At 44.0% G+C, this 11260-nt stretch overlaps 1 protein-coding gene across 1 annotated transcript; it reads left to right on the forward strand.

Annotated features, from left to right (window-relative positions):
* The first annotated feature begins 775 nt into the window (after positions 1-775).
* Positions 776-10450, forward strand: LOC144933865 (zinc finger protein 76-like). Its single transcript, XM_078859108.1, has 15 exons — positions 776-857; positions 3896-4004; positions 4313-4399; positions 4531-4608; positions 4701-4873; positions 5311-5373; positions 5537-5641; positions 5840-5915; positions 6015-6140; positions 6250-6434; positions 6552-6774; positions 7326-7471; positions 8678-8824; positions 9159-9299; positions 9433-10450. Exons 1-15 carry the CDS (start codon positions 852-854, stop codon positions 9451-9453), a joined length of 1686 nt encoding a protein of 561 aa, XP_078715234.1. The 5' UTR covers positions 776-851; the 3' UTR covers positions 9454-10450.
* Positions 10451-11260: the final 810 nt, after the last annotated feature.

The following is an 11260-nucleotide window of genomic DNA, read 5'->3' on the forward strand; positions in this document are numbered from 1 at the left end:
CCTCCTCCCTCCCTCCGCCCCCTCCCCGTGCCCTCCTCCTACTCCCTCCTCCCTCCCTCTTCCCCCTCCCCGTGCCCTCCTCCTCCCTCCCTCCCCATGCCCGCCCCCTCCCCGTGCCCTCCCCCTACTCCCTCCAACTCCTACTCCCTCCGCCCCCTCCCCGTGCCCTCCTCCTACTCCCTCCTCCCTCCCTCCTCCCCCTCCCCGTGCCCTCCTCCTACTCCCTCCTCCCTCCCTCCGCCCCCTCCCCGTGCCCTCCTCCTACTCCCTCCTCCTCCCTCTCCTCCTCCCTCTCCCCGTGCCCTCCTCCTACTCCCTCCTCCCTCCCTCCTCCCCCTCCCCGTGCCCTCCTCCTACTCCCTCCTCCCTCCCTCTTCCCCCTCCCCGTGCCCTCCTCCCTCCCCGTGCCCGCCCCCTCCCCGTGCCCTCCCCCTACTCCCTCCAACTCCTACTCCCTCCGCCCCCTCCCCGTGCCCTCCTCCTACTCCCTCCTCCCTCCCTCCTCCCCCTCCCCGTGCCCTCCTCCTACTCCCTCCTCCCTCCCTCTTCCCCCTCCCCGTGCCCTCCTCCCTCCCCGTGCCCGCCCCCTCCCCGTGCCCTCCCCCTACTCCCTCCAACTCCTACTCCCTCCGCCCCCTCCCCGTGCCCTCCTCCTACTCCCTCCTCCCTCCCTCTTCCCCCTCCCCGTGCCCTCCTCCCTCCCTCCCTCCCCGTGCCCGCCCCCTCCCCGTGCCCTCCTCCTACTCCCCCTCTTCTCTGCCCCTCCCCCCCGTCCCCTCCCCCCCGCCCCACGCGGCACAGCGCTGCGCGGGGTTCGCCCGGCTCCTCCTCGCTGCTTCCTGCCCTGGTGCATGGCGGTAAGAGAGACGGAATTGTTGGTAGAAAACACAAAACTCTCGCGCTCGCGGGCTTCGTGGTGGTCTCCCACCACTACCACCACGACCACCACCACGACCACCCCGTGCCTGGCCACCCTCGTGGCCACCCCGTGTCGCCCTCTTAGCCCGGCCGCGGTCATGGGGCACCGAGTAGGGGTGGGCCCCCGGCAAGTGGTGCGGGGGCCACGAAGCCGCCGGGTTCTTAGGCTGCTGCTGTGGGTGTACGGGGAGAAGCGTGAGGGTGGTGGGGAGGGAGGCAAACGAAACGAGACAGATCGTCGTCGTCGTCTTTTATGTTGTTGTTGGCGAGAGAAATAACCACGGCCCAGCTCACAAGCGGCTGGACACACAAACACCACCACGAGCACAGAGACACAGAGGCCGCCCGTCCAGTTGACGTCTCTCGTCGGCTTGTTCGCTCGGCAGTCGGCATTAGGAGACTAGTCTCTGGTTGTTTATTGTTTTATATTAAATATCCCATGAAGGTGCCGCTTGCTGTGTGGGGGTGGGGGGTGTTGTTGGTGCGGTCTAAATTGGCTTCATTGCAATGCCCTCAAAGCGGTGAGAGCGCGTTGGGTTAGGCTCGGCCTAGTTTGGGCTTGTGTCATGTGGCTGTAGTATGGTGGGGGTGTTCTATTATGTCTTTGCGAGGTGCAAATGTAATTGTTTCCGCGTTTAGTAGTGTAATGAACAGCAAGGCAGGCGCACATTATTAATGCTGCGTTGGAGCACGTTGAGGATTGACGATTGCACATCCACAGCGTCTGTTGCGGGTTGCATCGTGACTCGTGTCAATGCGTGTCTTTGATTTGAGCATAAGTCGTGTTTTACACCACCACAGCAACTCGCATTGTTGTAAATGTGTACACGCGGTGGTTCATTAGCTGCTGAATGAGAGGGGGTCTCCCCCAGTCCCCCCAATACCACGTAGGTCACAGGGGTCGTTTTGAGCATACTTCACGGCGATCAATGTGGGTGAAGAAGCCGATCGTAAGACGTTAGAGAATAATAATTACTACCCTTCATCAATCCACTCCATAATAGAGGCCTTTGTTGTGGGGGGTTAGATCGAGTAAATATAAATATGTCGGTAAACCCGCCACCACCCGACACAGTAAGGTTTCATATTCTTGGTTCTTTCGGTAAAGTCACGTAGAAGGGAAATAATAAAATAATACAAATATAAAACAAACAAAAAATATTGCTGTGGATTTCACACATGATGATGATTGCTTGTGTTGCAGTCGAAACGTCGTGAGCATTTTTTGTTTAATATTTGTATTTTATTATTTCCGTTCGTGACTTTACCGAAAGAATCAAGAATATGAATCCCTGCAGTCACGAAAGCTTTAAATCAAAATTTAGTAAGGGTTGTCACGTAAACAGAACTTGCTAATTCGTTGCTAGTACAGCACACCGGTGTGTTGAAGAGTAAATCCACAACATTTACAATGGGAGTACGTTTCGTTTACTTGACAAACTTTACTAATTGGCTGTCGAGTAGTGGCGGGTTTAACTACACATTTACGTGATCTAACCCCCCAAAAAAACTGCATTATGGATGATATTGGTCGCGAAAGCCTAGTTGTTAAACTGATCAATCCATTCGTATGGGTATATTTTGCTATCCGCCTGATGATGCTAGTTGTAATTACTGGCGAAACGTCGTACTCAGATTGTAAATGTGGCTTGGCTCTCCAACCCACACCGGTGTTGCTGTACTAGTAACGAATTGGCATGTTCTGTTTACTGGACAAACCTTACTAGTTGTCCGTGTTGGGTGGTGGCGGGTTTGACGATACATTTATATTTTTGTGATCTAACCCACCCCCCTCTATATATATAATGGATGATATTGGTTGTGAAAGCCTACACGTTAAATTTATCAATCCACCGTTGGAGCATAAAGTATTACAGTACGGCAGTGAAAAATTATTGCACTGCCCTCTGCTGCTGGTAGCCTGCAATAGTAACACATTTCATGGTGTTGGAACATTCAATAATTAATTGTCCAGGTTTAAATCTACTTAGCTTCTGACATCTGATAAGATCGGGCGCGCACAAATAGTCTGCAGTCTTTAAGAATGTTTTGTAGGCATGGTATGTTTTTGTTTATTGTAATTGTTTACGATGTGACTTCTGCACATAGCATTGTTACATCTTTCTAGATTTGAAGCTTTCGTGACTGCAAGGATTCCTACTCTTAGATTTTTTCGGTAAAGTCACGTAGGTAAAAATACAAATTAAAAATAGAAATATTAATAGATATAAAATAATAAATCACGACGTTTCGGAGACAACACAAGTCTCCGTCATCAGGTGGGACCGTCACAGCTAAATTTACTGTATCAAGTGAGGAAAAATCCAAGAGACAAGCTCTTAAATACAAGTCTGGGTTAAAGGTATACTCCATGTCACAATTAAAAAATAAAGTATTGTGTAAGGAAAATGAACCTAAGTGACTCCACACATTGCTTTGTTTCAAGTGAAACTTGCGTTAATTGCCGTTTTAGAAACGTCATCAAGTCCCATGTGCAGGTTTATGACTGCAAGAAACTATAGCCTGATACATTTTTAGACAGCCCACTAAAATAATGAGCAATTATAAAGCATTTTATGACATGGCTTCCACCAATTTCGGTACACATTTCTCTAATCGTTTAACATTCCTCTAAGATATGGAGCCATTACTTTCACAATATTAAATCGCTTTTAGAGATAAAGTAATCGGGTCAAAGCAGTACCATGTCTATATATGGATCACCCTGTGTTAGCACAAGCGATGCATGTTAATGGTAAATTTTTGTAAAGCTAGCTGCACTAAAATAGTTGTATATTAATACAAATCTGTAACAAAGTACAAAACAAAGGTCACAAGCTCAGAAGTAATTAAAGTAAACTAGTACATGGTCATCATACGCATGCAAAGCAATGAGCATTTGGTACAATGTTTTTTTAAATCTGTTCAGCCACCAGTGTAATCGTGATTTGTTGTTCATGCCACATTGTGGTAACAGCGAATAAAACCTGGCACAATGGATCCCAGCAGCACACTACAAGACGCAAATGATGGGCACAAGCGATTGAGTGCCTCGGATATTGCAACAAGCGACCAGGAAGTGATAGGTAAAGTGTACTTGAAATATTTTATTAAAATTACAAATATTAACACCAATTAACACATGACAATTGATGACTGCTCGAGAGCTTTTTTGTTTGTTCAAAGTGTTTCAAAATGAAAGTACGCAGTGGATTTATGGCAGATTTAATTTATATTTTCCACACTTGATGTTGGTTCTGTGCAATGCCTATTTTGGTTCGGTGAGCATTTGAAAAGTAAACGAATTTGCCTACTGATGCTACAAGGCTTGCATTAGTTACCTGCCAATTTGTTTATGTTCTACTGCCATACACCTGATATTGTGTTCTGGCAGGCTTGCTCATAGCCCAGTCTAACCAAGAAATTGATGCCACTGACAACTTCCCAGTGAGCTCTGGGGACATGTCCCAAGGAAATGAAGGTACTTCCGTAAGAGATGTGTAACACAAGAGTTGGCATACATTGGTTTAATGCATGCACAATGTAGAGATTCTTGATGTGTATTGTTTTCCCATAAAACCAGAAAAGGTGTTTGAATTGTTATAATTTCAGAAAGCATGCGATTTGAAGATGGGCAGGCAGTGCAGCTGGAAGATGGAACAACAGCATTCATCTACTACACAATCAAAGGTCTCTAACCTATGTTAAACATGTGAAATGTACACAAACATGCCGTCATGTTTTTAGGCTCGTGCTAAAACTTGTGTTATTTTCACATGCAGAGGGCTACGACCAAAGCCTGGTACAGGCCGTGCAGTTGGAGGATGGGACCACGGCGTACATCCACCACCCAGGCCCTGATGGGGCCATCCGGGTCGAGGGTTCCGAGGATGCGGAGGGACCTGACACAACAGACGTCGAGGCCATTAGCGTTCTTGAGCAGTACGCGTCTGTTGTGAGTCTTCTAATGTGCCATTTCAATATTTGCAGTAAAACAATTATCGATTAGCAATCGGTGTCACTGATATTCTATGCCGGGTTATGATTTATGTTTATTCCTATTTTAAAAGTTTTTTTTATAGATGATGTAATTTGTTTTTTTACATTATATACTTTAATAACACTGAACTTGACTTGAAACCGCATCTTGGTTTGTCAAACTTGCCAAGCTAGTTTATTGTTTCCCAGTGTGCTCATGTGAGGCAGGGCCATAAAGTCAAAGTATTTGCCTGGAGCCCTAAGTTTCCCAACTCTTAATGTTCACAGTGTGTGCAATTGGATAATTGTGAATGGTAATTTCAGCATTGCATACTGTACTGTATCCCACTCTCCTGTGTTGTGCTGCTCATTAAATTGGTTATTTCATCACAATCCTCTTTCTGTATGCTTCAGGTAACAGGGGAGAATGATGGTAATAGTTCAGAGGGCTTGATGTCAGACATCAAAATCAAAAAGGTAATTGGGTTTCTTTAAATAAATCCTTATGTAGCTATTTTGTCTGCACACAGTATATGGAGGTGAAACAAAACGAACTTGGTCGTGTGCAAGAAGCATGCATGAATGTGTGGCTATCACCTGACTGTATTGTTAACTGTAGATGTTTCAACACTTTTGCCAGAGTATGAACAGAGCCAGCAGTTCAGGACAGCCATCGGGTGAAAAATCATTCCACTGCCGTTACGAAGGTTGTGGAAGGCTCTACACGACTGCACACCATTTGAAGGTCCAGGGAGAATTTGCTTTTTATCCCTTTAACTGGCATGATGAAAATCTTGTGTTTAACTTGTGTTCTCAAAGCTGTGATTAACGTGCTGGAGTTTTGCATTTGTAATTTTCCAATAATATACTCGCCAAAAGAGAAACAAAATAATAGGAATGTTAAAAACAACTTATTGTAAATATTGATTTTTGTCATTGGTAGGTACATGAGAGGGCTCACACTGGCGATCGACCATATCGCTGCAACCAGCCATGCTGTGGGAAGGCCTTCTCGACAGGTACCGTCTAAAGATTAACGTTCTCAAACCACTTTTGGCATAGCAAACTGGAGTTTTACAACGAGGGTTATATGGAGCGCTTGTTTGAAAACTTTGCAGGGTATGGTTTAAAAAGCCACTTGCGAACACACACGGGAGAGAAGCCCTACCTGTGTCCAGACGAGACGTGTCGGAAAGGATTTAAAACCTCGGGGGATCTTCAGAAGCATATCCGTACTCACACAGGTATGTTAATAATTATTTGAGAAAGTTTCTTTAAAAGTCACATTGGTGAAATATTTCATTGTGACTGATATTCTAACACGTGTCAAGTAAAATCGCCTTTTTTCTGCAGGTGAAAAGCCATTCAAATGTCCGTTTGAAGGCTGTGGGAGATCCTTCACAACATCGAATATCCGCAAGGTTCACATTCGAACGCACACAGGAGAGCGGCCGTACCTCTGCCCAGAGCCAGGCTGTGGCAGGGGCTTCTCCAGTGCCACTAACTACAAAAACCACGTCCGCATTCACACAGGCAAGGTTGTGTGTGTGCACTTTCAACAAATTTTGATAACATACTTACGCTGTTGTGTAACTATGCCATGATGGTGAGTACAGCGAAACGTAATTGAGTCATTTGTGAAATCCGCAGGCGAGAAACCTTATGTGTGCACGGTGCCAGGCTGTGGCAAGCGCTTCACCGAGTACTCGAGTCTCTATAAGCACCAGGTCGTGCACACACCAGTCAAGCCCTACAGCTGTAGCAACTGCAGCAAGACGTATCGGCAGCCGTCCACTCTGGCCACACACAAGCGCTCCGCACACGGTGACATGGAAGCTACGGAGGAGAGCGAGCGGGCACGCTACGAGCAGCAACAGGGCAAGTGCTAATGTTTAACTAAATTTGCCCTTGTGGATTTAAAGGACATGCACAGCCGTTTTGTCAATCCATCGCTGAAACGGTGCCTCCCAACTCCACGTGCATTGAGGGTTGACTATGCTTCACGCTGGTCTGGTCAGTGCAGTTTGGTGAGGGAGCACAAATGAGTGGTCATAGAAGTCCAGTACAACATATGTATACTTAACTCATGTGTCTGATGTAATGCTGACCTTTTTAGCCAAAAGTTTAAAGAAATATATTTATGTTGTGAATGTGTGTGCAATTGTCTAAATCCGAGGATATACAAGTAAACGTGTCGGGAAACATTGTTAGGAAACTTTTCACAGCAGTGGCCCCATCTATCTCCTGATTCGTTAAAGACAACATTTTCGTGAAGATGTGTCCCAGGTCTATTTAAAGAAACGTGTTTCCTTGATCTGCAAACACAAACATCCAGCCTACACGTGGAAAATGTATTTCTTCATAATGTGCTTGCTAATGGGTGAAGGTTATTGATGAGGCCGACCTGTGGTGCTTGCTGCGTGCACTAGGTGGGGATGTTCCGAGCAAACGGCAGAGAATTGCTTACTTGACCGGTGTGGAAGGGGAGGATGGGATCACTGCCCAAGTTGCTGTGGTGACGCACGACGGCCTCACCCCACAAGTGGCACTCATTTCACAAGATGGAACACAGCAGGTCTGTAATTGTACACTGCCAATATGGTGCTTTTATGTTATTGCTCACCTTGGGTATATACCAGCGTTTCCCAAATTGCAAGCTTCAATACCCATCACGGTCAGCCCTTTCCTGCTTTAAGTGTCATCTCCATGAAAACATAAATTGTTGTAACATGATGTACACCACTGGAAATGTATTATCATGTGCTGATTCCAATTTAGACTATTTAAATTAGCGTTAACTATGTCAAGGTTAGCAATCAGCAGACGTGTGCAGCATGTAATGTATTATTTGTAGTTTGATGGAGAAAATGTTGTAAGAGATGTACTTTCATGGGTCGCAAGGACTGAAGTTTTGGAAAGCCTTGCAATCATATGTTATACTGTTTGAAAAAATGTTTTTCTCGCTGGATTCCTGGCTGCCTGGCTGGCTGACTTGTGCACAAGTGGTCATTCGCAGTAGTGATGTCATCACGCACATCTGCGGGATGACGTCACCAGCATCCCACACCACTGAGCCACGGTTCATGTTTGCTGACGTCATGCCTGCATCCACCTACCCTCCACCCCGGATGTGTATCTCATGTAAATTAAATAGAGGAGATTAGGTGAGGGAGGTAGAGAAGAGAGGACGAGACAGAGAGGAACGGAGAGGAGAACGGCGGGGAGAGAGTGAAAGTGCTTAAAACGGAAAGGAAAGAGAGAGCAAAACGGAAAGAAGAGAGTGAGGGTAAGTGACAAGCAATGGGTGGGAGGATTAGGTGGAGAGGCAAGATTGGTTGAGACGGGAAAAGGAAGAGGTGGAAATTGGTAAAGTGAGGGTGATCGGTGAGAGATGAACAGGGAAAGGGGGCAGGGAAGTGGGTGAGATACAATGGAGGTAGAAGAGGGGATAGAGAAACGGATAGAAACAGAGACAAAGCAATACATCAAGATAATTTGGGATAGACAGTACAGAGAAGGCAAGAGAAAGGTCGAGAGAGATGGGGCTTTAAATGAAAAAAAAGGCTGCTGGGAGGGACAGATGGACAGTCCCAAGGACGGTGTGGGTTCCTAGTGATTATATAAAATGTAAGGATGGTCATGGGCATGTTGTATGGAAGTTTAGTAAGAGGGCTTCCAATAAACACAAACCCTTAAAGAGGAATACACGTTTTTGGCAATGTAATACTACTGTTGTAGTAACACCATAAGTTTGAGTATTTGTGTACATCCCTCCTTGCAGGTAAACCTTTCACAGGCTGACCTACAGGCTTTGGGAACTGCTATTGCAATGGTAACGCAGGATGGGACCACTATCACTATGCCATCACACAACCCTAGCATGACGGATGCTGTCACCATGGTCTCTGAGGGCTCTGAGTCGCAACAGGTAATGGCAGACTGATGTGTATGAGAATTTTGTTACAGCTAGGATGTAACAACATCAATGAGATCCGTGTACAGAATATAGTAAAGCAACAATACAAGAGTCAATTTACCAAAAAATATGTTATATTCTTACATGGCAAGCCATGTGTAGTATACTTAAACGTATATATATATTTTAGTTAAAAAACGTATTTATTACCATTATAACATACTTGTTAAAATGTACAGTTTATGCACATAATGCCAAATATCAATATAGAAACATTTTGTTAATGTTTGTGATGAAGGTTAAAAATGAGAGCACAATGAAGACGTGTTTTTGTTTTCTATTGTAGGTAACAATTGTGACGGAGGGATTGTTAGACGCATCGATAACGAGCATGTCCTCCAATAATGTGGACAAGATTGTCATCAGAGATGGCCAGCCTTCCGTCCGCCTTGTTGCAACAACTAATGGCACACAGATTGCCGTGCAGGTGCCCAAAGATGATACATCCTGCACCTACCGATCTTTCAAATTGTAGCAAATTAAGCATATATTAATGTAAACGCCAAATGGAGTCCACAACCACATTAATGTAATTCTCTCTTTTTGCACCTCTTTTTTAGCTTGAAGATTCCCAGTCCTGAGGACTGCATGGGAAGTGATGAAATGCCTATGCCTGCGGAATTAATTTGACTAGAAGTGTTATGAGAAGCCATGAGCCAGATGGTGGACAGCGGTTGTCCCAGGTTAAAAAAAGAAGACAGAAGGAATCTGTTGTTGGTTGTGAATTGCACGAAAGTTAAGACTGGTCTGCAATATTCTAGTTCCACGGGAAGACGGAAGTTATTTGGACATCTGGAATATCGGTGCAGATATAAGATGTTGGATTTTTAAATATGTGTAAAATGGGATTTTAAAGCAGTGAAAAGGAACACTGGTACTTCCCAATCACTCATGCGATTGATGTGGCTGCTACATAAGAAATGTCTATAATAAAGTGATGGATGCTCTATTATTCCCATGTCGCGATGACTTAAAAGTTTTCACAACATGCTACCATATAGCTTTGTTCATGGACTTGTTTAATACATTTAAAAGAACAACCTCAGGGTAACAACATGTATATTACCTACATGACCTGAAGATGGCGTTAGCACAAGAATTAGGCTGTTTCAGCAGCTATCGTTATGCAGCTCATGGGGTTATATTTGCTATAAATATCCTTTTTGTGGGTAGTTTTCAGACTAAATCGCTGTGCGGATGAAAAAGCTTAAAGGACAACATTTGCCATCATTTTTCGTTGAGAAATGCTTGGTTTTGCCAGGAAAAATGCTAATTTTACCAAATGGTAGCCTATACCAGTATAGCATTAGTTATTTAGTCAAGTCACAGACTCGAATGTCACTGTGAATATCCCGAATTTGCATTTTTTCCTTGAATGATTATTCATCTTTTGGTAAAATGCTGTTTGCTAAGGGTTTATTTTGTACAATGCCTTGCCAATAAAATGAAAATATAAAGTGTGCAAATGTGTCTATGAACATTACTCATAAAATGTAAGCATTGATAATTAAATTTTAACTATCCAACTTTGGCAGTTGATGCAAGTTTGTGAACGTATTTTGTTATCTTTGAATCCGACGTGACAAAATGCCATATTGTCAACATTTTTTTAAATAAAGAATATTCTTAGGAGCGTCATTGCCTGTAAAGTAACCGATGTGTTTTTTTCTCTTGGGGCAGTTATTAAGAAATGTGCCTTTTTAGTACATTATGCTTGTGCATCACTGCCAACGCAGCATCACCAAATGTTTTCTATAAAAAGAAAATGTCGGCTGGTGCATGCCCTGGCAAATTAGTGCCGTTCTAGAATAATTTCAAAACCAACTATGCAAAAATACATTTGGATATAATAAACGGAAGTAAAGGATGTAATATAAAAATACAAGCTTTTAATGCCCTGCCCAAATGCAGTTATAACTCCATTAAATAGTTTACTACTAAGTACAGTATACAAATATTCCAAACTGCTTTAAAATGTTCTATTACTATACAGTTACTTGGCAGGCCTAATGTGTACAAAAAAAATCTGCTAAAATTGTCCATAATTTTTTTACACTTTTAGAAAGCTTTCAATGTCGGTATGCAGTATAGTAGTAAAAAAAATCGGTCACTTAAGTTGGGGTTGGCGATTGTGTCATTTTACGGGTTTTTTTTGCTACGAAATATTCTAGCTGACAAATACAGACTATTTTTAGTCTACTTGGCTATTAATTTCTTTGGACATTCAAAATGAAACTTTCAGGCACTCTACATGAATTTCCTCAACGCAACCTTAAACATTTCAAGTGATTTCCATGGACATGAATTTAAAACGTATTACAGCATACGGCATTAATGATGGGAGCTCAGCACGTTTTTGAAGAATATCACAAACCGGTGCGTGTTTAG

The sequence above is a fragment of the Lampetra fluviatilis genome, chromosome 8 (assembly GCF_964198595.1).
Source record: "Lampetra fluviatilis chromosome 8, kcLamFluv1.1, whole genome shotgun sequence".
In the NCBI taxonomy this organism is placed as follows: Eukaryota; Metazoa; Chordata; class Hyperoartia; order Petromyzontiformes; family Petromyzontidae; genus Lampetra; species Lampetra fluviatilis.

Excerpts from the sequence above, each read along its gene's own strand:
- LOC144933865 (XM_078859108.1), top strand. Across the intron at positions 5,374-5,536 it reads CAGACATCAAAATCAAAAAG|AGTATGAACAGAGCCAGCAG; the intron begins GTAATTGGGTTT and ends CACTTTTGCCAG. Across the intron at positions 8,825-9,158 it reads AGGGCTCTGAGTCGCAACAG|GTAACAATTGTGACGGAGGG; the intron begins GTAATGGCAGAC and ends TTTCTATTGTAG.